This window comes from Pongo pygmaeus, chromosome 16 (assembly GCF_028885625.2).
Source record: "Pongo pygmaeus isolate AG05252 chromosome 16, NHGRI_mPonPyg2-v2.0_pri, whole genome shotgun sequence".
Classification (NCBI taxonomy): Eukaryota; Metazoa; Chordata; class Mammalia; order Primates; family Hominidae; genus Pongo; species Pongo pygmaeus.
This window is the reverse complement of record NC_072389.2, coordinates 62,589,478-62,605,690: the sequence shown is the minus strand read 5'-3', so window position 1 is coordinate 62,605,690 and position 16,213 is coordinate 62,589,478. Positions and strand designations below refer to the sequence as shown.

General features: G+C 38.4%; 1 protein-coding gene and 1 pseudogene across 16 annotated transcripts in view; one reads left to right on the top strand and one right to left on the bottom strand.

Moving 5' to 3' along the window:
• Window positions 1-16,213, bottom strand: part of TCF12 (transcription factor 12) — a 374,951-nt gene that overhangs the window by 39,773 nt on the left and 318,965 nt on the right. For all 16 annotated transcript variants that reach the window (XM_054451939.2, XM_054451941.2, XM_054451935.2 and 13 more), the window contains 3 exons: window positions 15,863-16,007; window positions 14,806-14,870; window positions 5,381-5,459 (listed from right to left, as the gene is read on the bottom strand). In XM_054451939.2, coding sequence (XP_054307914.1) covers window positions 5,381-5,459; window positions 14,806-14,870; window positions 15,863-16,007 — 289 coding nt within the window. The remainder of the gene's footprint in view (window positions 1-5,380; window positions 5,460-14,805; window positions 14,871-15,862; window positions 16,008-16,213) is intronic.
• LOC129014504 (heterogeneous nuclear ribonucleoprotein A3-like) lies at window positions 861-2,032 on the top strand (annotated as a pseudogene).

The following is a 16,213-nucleotide window of genomic DNA, read 5'->3' as shown; positions in this document are numbered from 1 at the left end:
GTTTTTGTGATTGTTCACTAGCTTAATATTGAGGAATCAGATGTGCACACTGAATTACCCGGGTAATAAATCATCTAGATAATTTTTGGTGCTATTAAAAAAACTGTACAAAGGTCTATCTTCAATGTGTAATTCATTAAACTGGAAAAAAATATACATACACTTAAACTTATTTTGTTTTTATTACAGACTGGCCTGTTCCAGTGTTAACGTACTTTGTTAAAGCATGCTGAAGTCAGGTAACTGACTTAACACCAGGCAATCTGAAAGGTAATAAAAATAAGTAGCTCACTGATTAGCTGAAACTGAGAATTTCTCTTTCTCTCCTTATTATTTTTTTCTGTGAATTCTCTGAAGATTACTATTGGGTACCACAATTATTGAACTTTTATTCATTTATATTCCAGAAGGAGGTAATGAAAGGCAAAGGATGACTTTGCTTGTTTGCCTTCCAAGCTCCCTTAGTAAACTTATTCTCTTACTGCAAATGCTCATTTTTTCCTAAATAACAACTGCAGTAAACAAAGCCATTCCTCTCTTCTATCTTGTGGCCAGAGCACTGATTTTGTTCACAAGGGGTGTGGGAGGTAGGTCTGTCCTTTCCTAATAGGAACCAGGTGAGAGCAATTCTATTCTTAGCCCTAGGGATAAATCCAGATGCTAAGATAAACATGGTGGCACCATTTCTGTTGCAAGCAACTGCATTAGGCCCAGTGCTGGCCAATAAGACGTAAGGGGAAATCTGTTTAAGAGGCTTCTGGAAAAGGATCCTTAAAATAATTTTTAAAAGACTCTTAAAAGAAAGAGATGGGATACTGAACTTGAGTTGGAAGAGGTGAGTCCAGTCGTCTGGTCTCAAAATGGAGGTAAAACCGCTGCCTGGTGGCCCCCAGCCCAACTGCAGCCGTTGCCACCACTGTGGGGGTGGGGTGGTGGGGGAGGAGGGCCATGATTCAAAGGAATCAGAGCTTTTGCAAAAACTTTTTATTGGTGGTCTGAGCTTTCAAACTACAGATGATAGTTTAAGAGACATTTTGAGAAATGGGGCACACTCACAGATTGTGTGGTAATGAGACCCCAAAAAAAACGTTCCAGGGGCTTTGGTTTTGTAACTTACTCTTGTGTTGAAGAGGTGGAGGCAGCAAGGTGTGCTAGACCACACAAGGCTGATAGGTGTGTAGTGGAACCAAAGAGAGCTGTTTCTACAGAGGATTCTGTAAAGTCTGGTGCCCATCTAACAGTGAGGAAAATTTTTGTTGGTGGTATTAAAGAAGAAACAGAAGAATATAATTTGAGAGACTACTTTGAAAAGTATGGCAAGATTGAAACTGTAGAAGTTATGGAAGACAGGCAGAGTGGAAAAAAGACAGGATTTGCTTTTATAACTTTTGATGATCATGATACAGTTGATAAAATTGTTGTTCAGAAATACCACACTATTAATGGGCATAACTGTGAAGTAAAAAAGGCCCTTTCTAAACAAGAGATGTAGTCTGCTGGATGACAGAGGTCATAGAGGTAGATCTGGCAATTTTATTATGGAGGAAACTTTGGAGGTGGTAGAGGTAGTTTTGGCTGTGGTGGAAACTCTGGTGGAAGAGGAAGCCATGGTGGTGAAGGTGGTGGCAGCAGAGGTACTTATGGAGGAGGTGATGGTGGATATAATGGATTTGGAGGTGATGGTGGCAACTATGGTGGTAGTCTTGGTTACTGCAGTAGAGGGGGCTATGATCTATGATGGTGATGGACCAAGGATGTGGTGGTGGTGGTGGAGTGATGGTGGAGTGAAGGAGGAAATTTTGGCAGTGGTAACTACGGTGGCGGTAGGAACTATAATGATTTCAGAAATTATAGTGAACAACAGCAATCAAACTATGAACCCATGAAAGGGGGCACTTTTGGTGGAAGAAGCTCAGGCATTCCCTATGGTGGTGAAAGTGGTGGATATGGTAGCAGAAGGTTCTCAAAACAGCAGAAAAGGGCTACAGTTCTTAGCAGGAGAGAGAACAAGGAGTTGTCAGGAAAGCTGTAGGTTACTTTGAGACAGTTGTCTGAAAGGCATTAGAGGAACTGTAAAAATCTGCCACAGAAGGAACAATGATCCATAGTCAGAAAAGTTACTGCAGCTGAAACAGGAAACCATTCTTGTTCAGGACTGTCACAGCCAGTTTGCAAAAAGGGCAGCTACTGACTAATGCAATGTAGTGTCAATAAGATGTATATCCCTGAGGTCTTTTATCTGTTGTAGCTTCGTCTTTTTCTTTTCACTACATCAGGTATATTGCCCTGTAAATTGTGGTAGTGGTACCGGGAATAAAAAATTAGGGAATTTTTAACTTAAAAAAAAAAAAGAGATGGTCTTTTTTCATCTATTGGAGATTGTTATGTCTGTATGTAGTACCCTGAACTGCTGTCTTGCTATCAGCCTGAGGAAGAACTGCAAAGTAGAGCAGGAGCCCTGACATAGGGGGCCAGGACCTCACCACACAAGATAATAAATCCTCTTACTGTTCAGACTAGCTGAGACAAGAGTTTCTTCTCATTTTAGCCTAAAGCATCCTAACTGATACAATATCTCAGAACTTTCCTTCTAAGCACTCTCTATGTAGAAATGTATGCTCTTGACCCGAAAAGTTCCCAAGGAAAACACTGGGTATTTAAAGAATGATGGCCTTAGAAGCTGCTGATGTGGCTCTGCACCTGTGTATCTATCCTTAAAAGACCTGTGCTAAGTCTAACTGATGCTCAAAAGCATAAGGAATGGGGCAAGTGTGGAGAACTCCACTCACAGAGTGGGTAGAATGTTTTTACTCTAGATAACAGGCCATTGCCACACAAGATGCAAAATAATGTCCACACATTTATATAGGAGCTCTGGTTTGCTCTATTCTTTTCCTTTTTTTCCCTTTGACAGTGAATATTTTATCACACAGTGCTTTCCTTTCTTCTTTCTATCTCATCTCTGCCCTGCTATGGGTGGGTAGGGGTGTGTGTGTGTAGATAAGAACCACAGACACAGGAGACAGGAGAGATGCACCTGCCTAAAATCAGTCTTTGATTTGCTGTTTCAACACAAGTATGTGAAAGTATTTTTCTTTGATTATGACTGCTGAATTGAAAAAGAAGCCTTCATTACATAATTCAACAGTCCAGATTTTCATTAACAACCTGAATTAAAGAGAAAAAGACAGCATCGCCCATTAAATATCAAATAAAGATGAAGGAGGAAATTTAAGATTTTACTTGTGACCACTAGTTTTTTGGAAAATGTCTAAATCTTGGATTCTGCATTTCACTGATGACCCTTTCATAGATGCTGAGCTCTGCCATGGCCTGCCTTCCTACTCAGTGTTCATTAAAACCAAAGGATACTTTGGCAGCTATCTTACTAGACAGACAAGGAGAGGTAGTGGGAATGCTGATATGGAGACCTCGGATAAGAAAGTGAAACAAGCTGTGGCAAAAGTGACATTGATAATTTTAGTAAAACTGTGCAAAGAGGGTGAGTAGGGTTAGAGTTACATCACTCTTCCTGTAATTTCAGCTCTGCTAAACAACAACTTTAAGTCAATGGGTCTTTCATAGTCTTGTCTATGTGGGGAACAGCTGTTTAACTTTTACTAGACAGCTGAAGCCCTGGTGTCTGAGACAGTGGCAGAACCTGCTAATAGCTGAAAGCAGCTGCCAGCAGTTCATCATCCCCAAACCGGAATGCTTCTCAGTAGAGCCACAAAGCTAACACTCAAAGCATAGGTGATGGCCAGGGCCACAACGCAAAAAGGCTTAACAACAACAACAAAACACAAAACTGCATGGACTTAACTAATGGCTTGATTAGGAAAACAGAATTATTTCCCCAACTGTTGTTGGAGGAATATGGTAACTTTATCCAGTTGCCAAATGCCTTTTCCTCAAAACAATCTAACATATTTTTTCTTCAGCAAGGCTTTTCTCCAAACACTGCTCAGAAAAATACAGTTCGAGTTTTAAAATTATAGCTTAAAAGATATTAAACATTTTTATATATTTATATTTATTCCTAAGAAATAAAAAAAAATCCCGTTTACAATAACATCAATCATGTCTCCACAAATTTATACTGTAGGATAGTATTTAGAACTTGTCTAAACTAATGTGAAAAATATTAAGAAAAAAAAAAACATGTGGGCCGGGCACAGTGGGTCACGCCTGTAATCCCAGCACTTTGGGAGAAGGATGAAGCAGATGGATCACTTGAGGTCAGGAGTTCGAGACATGCCTGGCCAACACGGTGAAACTCCATCTCTACAAAAAAATACAAAAATTAGCCGGGCGTGGTGGTGGACAACTGTAATCCCAGCTACTCAGGAAGCTGAGGCAGGAGAATCCCTTGAGCCCAGGAGGTGGAGGTGGCAGTAAGCTGAGATTATGCCACTGCACTCCAGCCTGGGCAACAGAGTGAGACTCCATCTCAAACAAAACAAAAACAAATGTGAACCACTTATCTCCACTAACAATATTCATCCACCTTCACAGAGTTTTTTTCCTTAGCAGAAAAACCACATCATTCCCAAGAATTTTTGTATCTATGTGAAATAACTTAGTCGACCTAAAAATAAAAACAGACTATCTAGCAGAAATAGTTATTTATCTTTGAATCTTACCCATAGTACATGACAAGTGTGGAGAACAAGGAGGAAGTTACATGTACTTTTAAATAGATTAATCTTGTTTATTTTACATGCTATCTTATAAAAACCATTTTTTGGGGGATGGGTATGGCAGCTGACACCTGTAATCCCAGCATTTTGGGGGGCCAAGGTGGGAGGATTGCTTGAGCTCAGGAGTTCAAGACTAGGCTGGGCAACATAATGAGACCCAGTCTCTACAAAAAGTAAAAAAATTAGCCTGGCATGGTGGCATACACCTGTAGTCCCAGCTACTCAGGAGGCTGAGGTGTAAGGATCATTTGAGCCCAGGAGTTGGAGGCTGCAGTGGGCCGAGACCATACCACTGTACTCCAGCCAGGGCAACAGAGTAAGACCCTGTCTCTAAAAAAATAACTTAAAAAAATTTTTTGATTTCATTCTTTCTCCATATTTTATCTTCATTCCAATTGCCTGGTCTTATTTTTATCCTGTTGTAACTACTGTTCTTAGAAATGATCACAAATTACATTAAGAATCAGGGAAGATATTAATAAATAATTCAAAACTAGCAAATATTTCAATATTCTCCAAAATGAATTCAAGAGGAAGGCTCTCTTTACATACTTTCTTATAGTCAAAATCTAAATGATTTTTCACAAATTTTTGTTAAAGTTTGTTGAGAAATAAATGAACTAGAAATATTTCCAAGTAGCCCCACCAGTTAGAAGTAGTTAGATAAAACAGAAGCCTACCTGTGAGAGGTGAAGGTGATCCAACTGGTGTTGATGGATTTGACGGAAAACTACTGCTGGTATGGTCAGGAGAATAAATCTAACCAGAAAACAAGAAATATACATGTATCAATATGTGACAACAGCACATACACAAATCCATTCACATGGAGTTATTTTTATAATCTAGTTGTCACCCCTAAGACTTCAGAGTGAAAAAATTTCTCATTAAGTTTTAGACTGTTTGATCATACAGAAGCCTCAGTTTAAAAAACAGGATTAAAAAGTATATATATTCTAATATGAGAGGAATAAAATAGATCACATGTATTTCTTTATTATTCTAGGTGAAAATAAAGTTTTTGTTAGAACAGCAAAAGGAGAAGTATCTACAAAGTTAACAAATCTGACAATCTTTCTAGAATATGTTATCTAAATAAGTGGTATCTTTAAAAATAATTACCTCAGAAAACTATTCATACTATCTTTTAGAATGGTCTTTAAGGACAGTTTAAAAGCTGAACAAAGAAAATCATCTTTTTAATAGTTACCCCTTATCTCTCATTTAAAAAGTTACTCAGTTTGATCAACCACATTTTTGCCAATTTTAGCTCCAAATGATTGAGTGTTGTAAAACATTAAACTTATTCTCAGAAGATACTTTGTCACCCTTGAAGAAAGTGAAAAAATCCTGTTATGCTTCAAAAATTGTTTCCAAGATGATTTGTGGACTTCAAATCCTAACAGGTCTACTTTGAAAAGGATAAATTATCGGGATGCATAAATTTAGGTATTCTGGCTCAAAGTTTTGTTGCAATACTTTATATATATTTCATATTGCCAAAAATAAATGGTGACAGAGATTAATTCAAGTTCATCTAATTCAACAGTGAACACTTTTTTTGAGATGAAGTCTCACTCTGTCACCCAGGCTGGAGTGCAGCGGCGCAATCTCAGCTTACTGCAACCTCCACCCTCCCAGGTTCAAGCCATTCTCTTGTCTCAGCTTCCCTAGTAGCTCAGACTACAAGTGCATGCCACCATGCCGAGCTAACTTTTTTTTAGGATGGGTTTTTGTCATGTTGGTCAGGTTGACCTCAGGTGATCCACCCGCTTTGGCCTCTCAAAGTGCTGGGATTACAGGCGTGAGCCATGGCGCCTGGCAACAACAGTAAACACTTTAAAAGTCCCCTTAATCCAGGCACCAAAGGCCCATCCCTAAGATGTCTTCTTAGACAATCCTATTCTTTTAATGTGCATAATAATCATTTTCGTATCTCAGCACTTAGGGCAGACAAAGCAACTTATATGGATAAATTGTGGTCAAATATTTTAAAAAGGAAGACTACTTGTGAGTGCAAAAAGTCATCCAGTAGAAATGACCTTGCTTTGAATAAACTTAGAGCTCTAATGAATTTAAAGAGACCCAATTTACAGCATACAAGGAATTTCAACATTGTTTTTAAAGAAAGCATAAAAATGTTCTTTCAAGATTTGAGAAAGCCAGATATTGGGACAGGTTAATATACAACAAAACTCTACAAGTCACAATTTACAAATTTCTTTTTTTTTTTTCCCTGAGATGGAGTCTCACTCTGTTACTCAGGCTGGAGTGCAGTGACATGATCTTGGCTCACTGCAACCTCCACCTACCAGGTTCAAGTGATCTTCCCCCCTCAGCCTCCCAGTAGCTAGGACTACAGGTGCGTGCCACCACGCCTGGCTAATTTTTGTATTTTTAGTAGAGACAAGATTTCTCTATGTTGGACAGGCTGGTCTTGAACTCCTGACCTCAGGTGACCTGCCCACCTCGGCCTCCCAAAGTGCTGGGATTACAGGTGTGAGCCACCACGGCCCACCAAATTTCATTTTCTAAAAAGGTAACAGGCTTTCAAATTGTAAGCAGCCCAAAGTCTACCTTCCTTTGACTACAAATGGATATGTGCACTTCAAACAAAATATGCCAATTTGTATGACATTAGTAACTTATAATTGTAAATGCCTTTATACATCAACTATCTCAAATAGGATCTAGACACTGTATACTCTATTTAAAAAGCTATTTTGGAAAAGTAAAGCTATGGAAAAGAGTTCAAAACACTTTGGGAGGATCTAGTAACAGAGAGGTAGTATAAGATCAATATTAGGCCGGGTGCAGTAGCTCACGCCTATAATCCCAGCACTTTGGGAGGCCGAGGCGGGCGGATCACCTGAGGTCAAGAGTTCGAGACCAGCCTGGCCAACATGGTGAAACCCCGTCTCTACTAAACATACAAAAATTAGTCGGGTGTGGTGGGCGACTATAATCCTAGCTACTCGCGGTGTCTGAGGCAGGAGAATCACTTGAATCTGGGAGGTGGAGGTTTCAGTGAGCCGAGATCGAGCCACTGCACTCCAGCTTCGGTGACAGAGTAAGACTCTGTATGAAAAAAAAAAAAATCAATATTATTGGTTTTTAAGTTGTTACCTTTTAAAACATTCATTGGACACATGGGAAAATTAGCTTGGAAAAGTACATTTTTGTTCTTAGTGGCTTTGCACACATACATTGATTTATTTCAACCACATAAGTAAATTAGGGAAGGTCATCAAACTTCAACAGAAACAAAACATGTTTCAACGTACCTTTTCCTTTCCTTTTTTTTTTTTTTTTTTTTTTTTTTGAGACAGGGTCTTGCTCTGTCACCCAGGCTGGAATGCAGTGGTGTGGTACAATCATGGCTCACTGCAGCCTCAACTTCCTGGGCTCAAGCAATCCTTCTACCTTGACTTCCCAAGGAGCTGGGACTACAAGCCCTCACCACCACACCCAACAGTTTTGTATTTTTTGTAGAGATGGGGTTCCGCTATGTTGCCCAGGCTGGTCTTGAACTCCTAGGCTGAAGTGATCTGCCTACCCTGGCCTCCCAAAGTGCTGGGATTAAAGGTGTGAGCCATTGAACCCAGCCCTCAACATACCTCTTTACCACTGAAAACCACCATTTCTTATGTTCAAAATTCAAATAATTATACCATTCATGAGCAATTGATGCTCATCTTTATGAAATATGTCTTGACTACAATACTGGCAAGGGAGGGAAAGGCTGATAACACTGATGGTGGATGGATGAGTGAGAAATCGTCAGTTCTATGCAAAACTGTCAACTAGCCCAACTCATGAAGCAGCATTTTCTGTCACATACTCCTGCTTTCATATTCTTCATAGTGCTTACACTGTATTTCTAATCATCTACATTTGTTTGTTACCTGTTTTTTATCCTTTCTCATGGTAAAATATAAGCCCCAGAAGAATGAGGAATTTGTCTTACTAATGTAGCCTCAGATTCCACAACAGTGCAGATAAATGGTGAGGGTTCAATGTACAGATATACAGTTGTCATTAAGAATGAAAAGCATAATCCTTGCTAGGAATTTCCATTTAAGTGATTATTTTCAGTCCTTGTATTTGATAAAGTCCCTAGGGTCCATCTCTATTTTACTCTTCCATTTCCCTTAATGTAGGTTTCCCCAGAGTTCTAGTCTCAGTATTCTTTCATTTCCCTGTGCTTTATCTCTTGGTAATAGTATTCTTCGTCAAATATCAACTATCACATCCAGGTATGACTCCTAAATTGATATCTCTCTTGTCACACTGGTTGCTAGACTTTTCCATCTGGACAGGCTCTTTTTTCATCTCAAGCTCAGTTATGTCCAAACCCAAATTTTGTATCACCACCCCAAGCTTCCCATCCTTCCCATCTCTACTCTTCTATTTAGGTTAGTAGCACCATGCTTATAGTTACCATAAGTACTCTCTCCTCTTTTCCTCTGCCACTCTACCCTTCCCTCTGGAGACACCAATATCCACAATTCTCTAATGTTTCTGGGACAGGCACATGTCATAATCACCGCCATGACACCACTTTAAATCTTTAGTCAAACTTGCGGCTGGACTACTTAAGTGTTTATATTTCTAGTTACTCCCCTCTCTTTCCATCCTATACATAATTGCCCTGAACTACTGTCCTCAAAAACTTTTTTTTTTTTTGAGATGGAGTCTTGATCTGTCGCCCAGGCTGGAGTGCAGTGGCACGATCTCGGCTCACTACAACCAGGTTCAAGTGATTCTACTGCCTCAGCCTCCCAAGCAGCTAGGATTACATAGGCGTGTACCAGCATACCCGGCTAATTTTTTTTCCTCTTTTTTTGTTTTTTTGAGATGGACTTTCGCTCTTGTTGCCCAGGCTGGAGTGCAATGGTGCGATCTCAGCTCACCACAACCTCTGCCTCCTGGGTTCAAGGGATTCTCCTGCCTCAGCCTCCCGACTAGCTGGGATTACAGGCATGCACCACCATGCCAGGCTAATTTTGTATTTTTAGTAGAGACGGGGTTTCTCCATGTTGGTCAGGCTGGTCTCGAACTCCCAACCTTAGGTGATCCCACTGCCTCAGCCTCCTAAAGTGCTGGGATTACAGGCATGGTGGCGCCCAGCCCTTATAATCTACTTTTAACCTACATATCCTATTATGCAAACAAAATATTTTTTTCATTTTCTAAACACAGCTTGTCCTCCTTTCAGAACACTTGTTTCTTAACCTCTCCCAGATGGAATTCTACTTATCAAAGCTCAGTTCCAATGTCACTTCCCCATTTATACATTTTCACCTTCCTTATACTCTTAGAAAATAGTCTGAACTTCTCTCTGCTCTTTTACTTCACACTGTGTTATACATTATCATTATTTGTATATCTGTCTTCTCTCCTTGACTACAAGCTCTTTGAAGACAGGAAACTTATATTGGTCAACATTGAATCCATTATTGTATGCCAGTATCTTGTACAAGTAGGTGCCCAATATATTTATTTTTAACTTGAGTGATTAAACTACAATTGAAATTTGCTATAATACTAACTGATAAAAAGCAGGACTCAATAAATGGTAGTTATTTATCTTGGAATTTATACAACGTGGGTCAGCAACAGAAATACCAAGGGCAAAAGAGCTTGTTATAAATATGACTTAATTTCAAATCAGTTTTATGGCATAAGCTTTGAGAATAATCATATGGTGAGGTTTCACTATTTCTGGGAATTAGTGTTGATGTACTAAGCTGTCTATATCACACTGTTAGGTAGGCATGGGCTTTTGAGGGTAGAAATGGACTACCAATCTCGATTTTCCCTGAAAACTCTGTCCTTACACTTAAACAATCCTTAACCATGTCAACAACTGGTGAAAGCTCCTTTATATCAAGGAAGGAAGAGGTTATAGTTTAGAGTCATATAAAAGCACTATCTTTAAATGACTTGGTGAAATGCCCCAATGCTATATGTAAAATTGGTGTAAACTTAAAAAAAAAAAAATCACTGTCTAAACGGGAGAAACAGCACCAAAAACACATCAAGTATAAAAATATATCATTTCTGGTATTTTTTCCAAAAGCAGCTTCTCCATTTGTACAATAAAAGCCAATTTTTTCACTCATCCATCACAGTCACTGGTTCTCCTTTGCCAGTTAAAGTGATGACAGACAGAATTGTTATCAATACTTTTCCTAAATTTACAGATAGCCCTGTAAGTTACAGGACTTTTTAAAAAATCACTTTTACTTTCCTAAAAAGAATATGTATGGTGGGAGAGGAGGAGCAATACAACATTTGAAAAGCATGATAACACAGCCTTTTGGATCACAGGTCATTTCACTAAGCTTTATCTCTGAGTGTTTATTTTATTACCAAATCACAAACAAATCATACTTATTCTATAAAAATTGTGTTACTTTAACTTCCAAACACAGGCTTTATTTGGCAGAGTATTCTAAATCAGGAATACGTTTCTTTTCATACTTCCTGGCCTTAAAAGAACTCCTACATTGATGTTTGAAGGTTAAGAATAAAAAGAAGAACAAAATCAGTTACTTAAAAAAATGGGGGTAAAGAGTGATTTAGAGTCTAGAGCATAAACAAAGTAAGCACTCATTCTGCATGCAGTCCATGGTCCTCATACTGTTAAATGACCAATAATGAATAACTCCCAATACCTTCTGCCAGGCTTAAACGGTAATATGCCTCATTTTACTCCAACAAATGAGACTCCTCCTCCTATCAGTCATGGTCTATTCCAATCAGCAGGGTGCCAATAAGCCAGAGGCTAATGAAAAGGGCTTTAGACAAAAAAGAAACAATGGACTGCTCCCAAGCCCAACCCCGGAACTGTGAGCCCAATTTTTTAAACACTACAGTGCACATTTCAGTTAATCTTTATTATGCTAATGTTATTGAGTCTAAGGAACAAAGAAAGTTATTTCATGAATTACTTTTAAACATCAACTTCCCTGAATTTTCTTTTCTTTTGTTAGAGACTACTGACCATTTATCCAGATTAATACACACATACATACACACACACACACACACTCTCTCTCTCTCTCTCTCTTTTTCCCTTGCTCTGAGGTAGAAATCAAAACATAAATTATCACAAAGAAGTCTGATATAATCAACAAAGTTAAACAGTCTTCTTGTTTGATCTCCTCTAAATTAAAGACCAAGTGTTTTGATATGGTATTAGGCACTGAAATAAACCAGATGTTTCTTCCTCTATATAACTCTCCACGGGCACAATCTTAAAGGGTTATTGTCTGGCAAATGTTCAGGGAAACACATTAGAAATGGCACGAATACCCAGATTTTCCTTTCCTTCTATCTACCCTAGGTTTTTTTTTTTTTTTTTTTTTTTTTTATCTAAACTAATGCATAATCCACAGGGCTTTGGGAACTTTGTGTAAATACTTTCATGTACAATTCTCTTTCTTGCTATCCTGAGATTAAGACCACAATTATCCAGGCTTAAACCTAAAATAAAGGAACCTTTGCAAATGCATTATCTGGCCTTACATGTTTAATCACACAGTATTCTGTGTGCTCTTTAATACCTAAACTGAAGAACAAAGGTTGTACCCTCTGATGTTTCACAATATGAAAGATCTTTTAAGACATATATCAGACAATTGGGGAAACAGAATTAATTTTTAATGACAATAGCATAGTGTTTCTCCATCTAAAACCAGATGCTATATTAAAAGCATCACATTCTAAAGAACTTAAAATTTCAAAATGGTCAGTCATCATTTCAAAAGATCTATAATACCTGACATAAAATTATGATATGCATGTCAGACTCTCAAATGTAATCTTCATTAGGTTCCTTCTCCTCATCTCTTCTAATCCTTCCTATCCCCAGATAATGTAATGTTTTTCTTTTTCAGTACATTTTGAGTGCACTAAACATATATTAAAGTGAATGTGAGTCTGTAAGGAAAGCTGGAAAAAGAATGTATCTGGGGAGGTGTCCGGCTGGGAAGTGGGGAAGCAGATGGATTGAAGGAAGGGATTTGAAATGTGCAGACTATGGCATGCAGTGATGGAGCAGATGGAATGCATCACCGTCAGCTATGACAGAAATGATTTATGGAATGACCTGGCTGCTCCTGCCTAGTAACAACACAGGATGACAGAGCTGAGTTTCCATGACAACCAAAGCCCACCCACTAACTAGATTAAACATTTCTTCACTGGATTCCATTCACAGTGAATTTGGGTTTTCTTTTCCAAATGCCATTTTGGTTTGGCTAGTATGCTGTTTATAACATGGGAAGATACTCAAGGATGTGAAGGGTAACAAAATGAACTTGAAGAGCCACTGAGAACATCACAAATTCTTGCCTGCCTATAGGCCAAGGTTCCCTGATAGAAGTTTTTCTTTAACAAAGTAAACAAATGACCTTTGAGAAAAAAAGCCCCCAAAATGCAGGTTAAATTTTAAAAAATTATCTAGCACTGAAAGTTCAAACGTTATTTGTCCTGTTACATGTGAAATATTCGTTACTGGATTCTTCCAGAATCAGAAGGAATATGGCAAGCAAATCAAATACCTGGTTTAATACAGAATAAAATTTTCTTCCTAAATAGGTCATTTTCATCAGGTGACAGTAAGTCGAAAAATGGGTGAGACAATTTTCTTTCATTCTCATCAATACCCTGTAAGATAATTACCATAGCACTGCACTTTCTGGATATATGGAGCAGTGGTTAGAAGCAGAGTCTGAGCCTGGTCTGATTAGGGTTCTAATACATATGGGCTTTATCCATGCTAGCTCATGATTCCCCTAGGGCAAGTGGCTTAATCTTTCTGAGCTCAAGTTACTTAACCTTTTAAACCTTAGTTCCTCATCTGTAATGTGGGGATAACAATGCCAACCTTACAGGGCTTTCTTGAGGATTAAATGAAACAGGGCATGTAAATGCTTAGTATAGGGCCTAGCACCTAGTAAGCATTCAAATTATAGCTGATAAATTTTGTGGGTTTTATTATCATTACTATTATTATTATATGATCCAAGACAGAATTCAACAAACATTCACTGAGCTCCATTTTGTGTGTGCTCCATCTCTACTATGTAGTAGATGAGTCTGACTTGGCTTCATTTTCCAAGAAGCTAGTATTCAGCTGCAGAGAAAAATTTATTTACACAAACAATATACAAAGAGGTTTATCTCCTTAAATGTTCACCAGTTGCTTCCTACTACTCAGGTATTAACATGCTCTTCCTTCTCCATGAATGGCAACAAATGTATCTGACAGTTAATTGCACTTCATAGAAAATAAAAGACAATTCTATGGGAATTCTAAGAGGCATACTGCTCAGAAAACAGGAAGAAAAAAAAATCATCTGAAGTGAAATTTTAGGAAGTGCAAAGCACAAGTGCCCCTTTTTAATAATTAGATTTGAAATTGTTGTAGGTTTACTGAAAAATGCTCTCCCTTCTAGTTTTGGCATTCCGAAAGAAGAGATTTTAATGTTTTAAGAATCAGATATTAAAATATAATCGCTGCTTCATCATTAATGTTCTGATGTGATGTATGTGAACTAGTTGCTCAAGAAAATACTATCAGATTCCTTCAAATCACTTTTACTCATTTTAGCATGATTCTTCAATGAATCTGGCTTTTTTGGGGAGAAGGCTCTCATTTCCTATTCCTTGAGTAAATCAGGTACAGTTGACTTTAAAAAAAATATACAGTACATAAAATGCTTTTGATCTTGGAAAAGTTTCTTATAAAGGCACTTCATTCTCTGGATCAGAATACTGAGTTATCTTTCGTGGTTCCACTTGACTTATTTTAATGGGCCACTTACTAACTATGTATTTAGAAGAAATAGATTTAATGATTAATCTTGGCAGTTTGTGCTTTAGATGACTTCTTTTTCCTCTTCCCAGCATTTGCTGTACCATAGGCATAGCATTTAAGGGCATATATCAGTACAAACCGAGAATAACTCTAAATGTGTAATGAAATTGATCTTGTTACATCTATATTCTTTAGATACTTATCACCTACAAAATCTAATCACTGTATTCAGCAGTGTAAAATTCATTCAGTAGAATGTGTAAAATCAATACTCACAGATGCCAAAGCCTTTCCAAGTGCATCACCTGTCTGTGAGCTTCCAGCAGCATTCCCTCTGGTTCCTGGATATTTCATAGAGAAATAAATAAAGAATTTTACCAGCAAGTATTATATTTTAGCACTCTGCCATTATTTCAAGGGTGTTCTCTATTGTCATCTCACATCTGTTACAATAAACTAGGAAATACTCTGCATGTGTTATACTTATTAATAAACTAAAGATGAGTTCTTTACCAGTCTCTATATTGATGAAAATAAAAAAGCTTCTTGTCTTCCTGTCTTTCACTTTTAAATTCAACACTAAAAAACATATTGAAAGAGGGGCCAAGGCCAGGTGTGGTGGCTCATGCCTGTAATCCCAGCACTTTGGGAGGCTGAGGCAGGCGGATCTCTTGAGCCCACGAGTTCAAGGCCAGTATGAGAAATGTGGACAAACCCCATCTCTGCTAAAAATGGAAAATTAGCTGGGTATGGTGGTGTGTGCCCATAGTCCCAGCTACTTGGGAAGCTGAAGCTGGGGTATCACCTGAGCCTGGAGGCGGAGGTTGTAGCCACACAGTGAGAGAGCTGAGAGAGTGAGATCCTGTCTCAAAAATAAATACATAAATGAATAAAAATAAAAAAAGAGGCCACGTGTGGTGGGTCATGTCTATAATGCTAGCATTTTGGGAGGCCGAGGTGGAAGGATCACTAGAGGCCAGGAGTTTCAGACCAGCCCTGGCCACATAATGAGACCCTGTCTCAACAAAAAGTAAAAAAAAATTAGCTGAGTATGGTGGTACATGCCTGTAGTCCCAGCTACTGGGGAGGCTGAGGCAGGAGGATCATCACCTCCTCAACCTTGGAGGTTGAGGCTGCAGTGAGCCATGACTGTGCCACTGCACTCCAGCCTGGGTGAGAAAGAGAGACTCTGTCTCAAACAAACAAACAACATATATATATATATATATATATATATATATATATAAAACATACATATATATATAAAGATATCGGGGTCACTGAAAGTCCACGAACTAGGTTTTAGGAAGTTTTGCCAACTCAAAAAGCTCACCTAGAATGCTATCTGATCCATTGATGGGAGGAGTGTGTGAGGCAGCAACGTAAGGTGAACTGCTGGTACTGCCGCGATGAAAGCTGGACATTGGTGGAAGACTCGTGTTTATGTCTGTTGGTGAAACTGAGTGTGGAGGATAACTCTAGATGGAAAGAGACATGATGTATTAAATATATTTTCTGAATAATATTCACATAAAATGGACAACTATGATAACAGGTCAAAAAGAGCATTTACAAGTTAGCAGCTAAAGAGCACTACTTATTGTCATTTATTTTTTAGAAAGGCATGGTAAATGCGGTAAGCCTTGAAGTACTTCAGACTTCAGAAGTTTTGGCAGAATTAGAT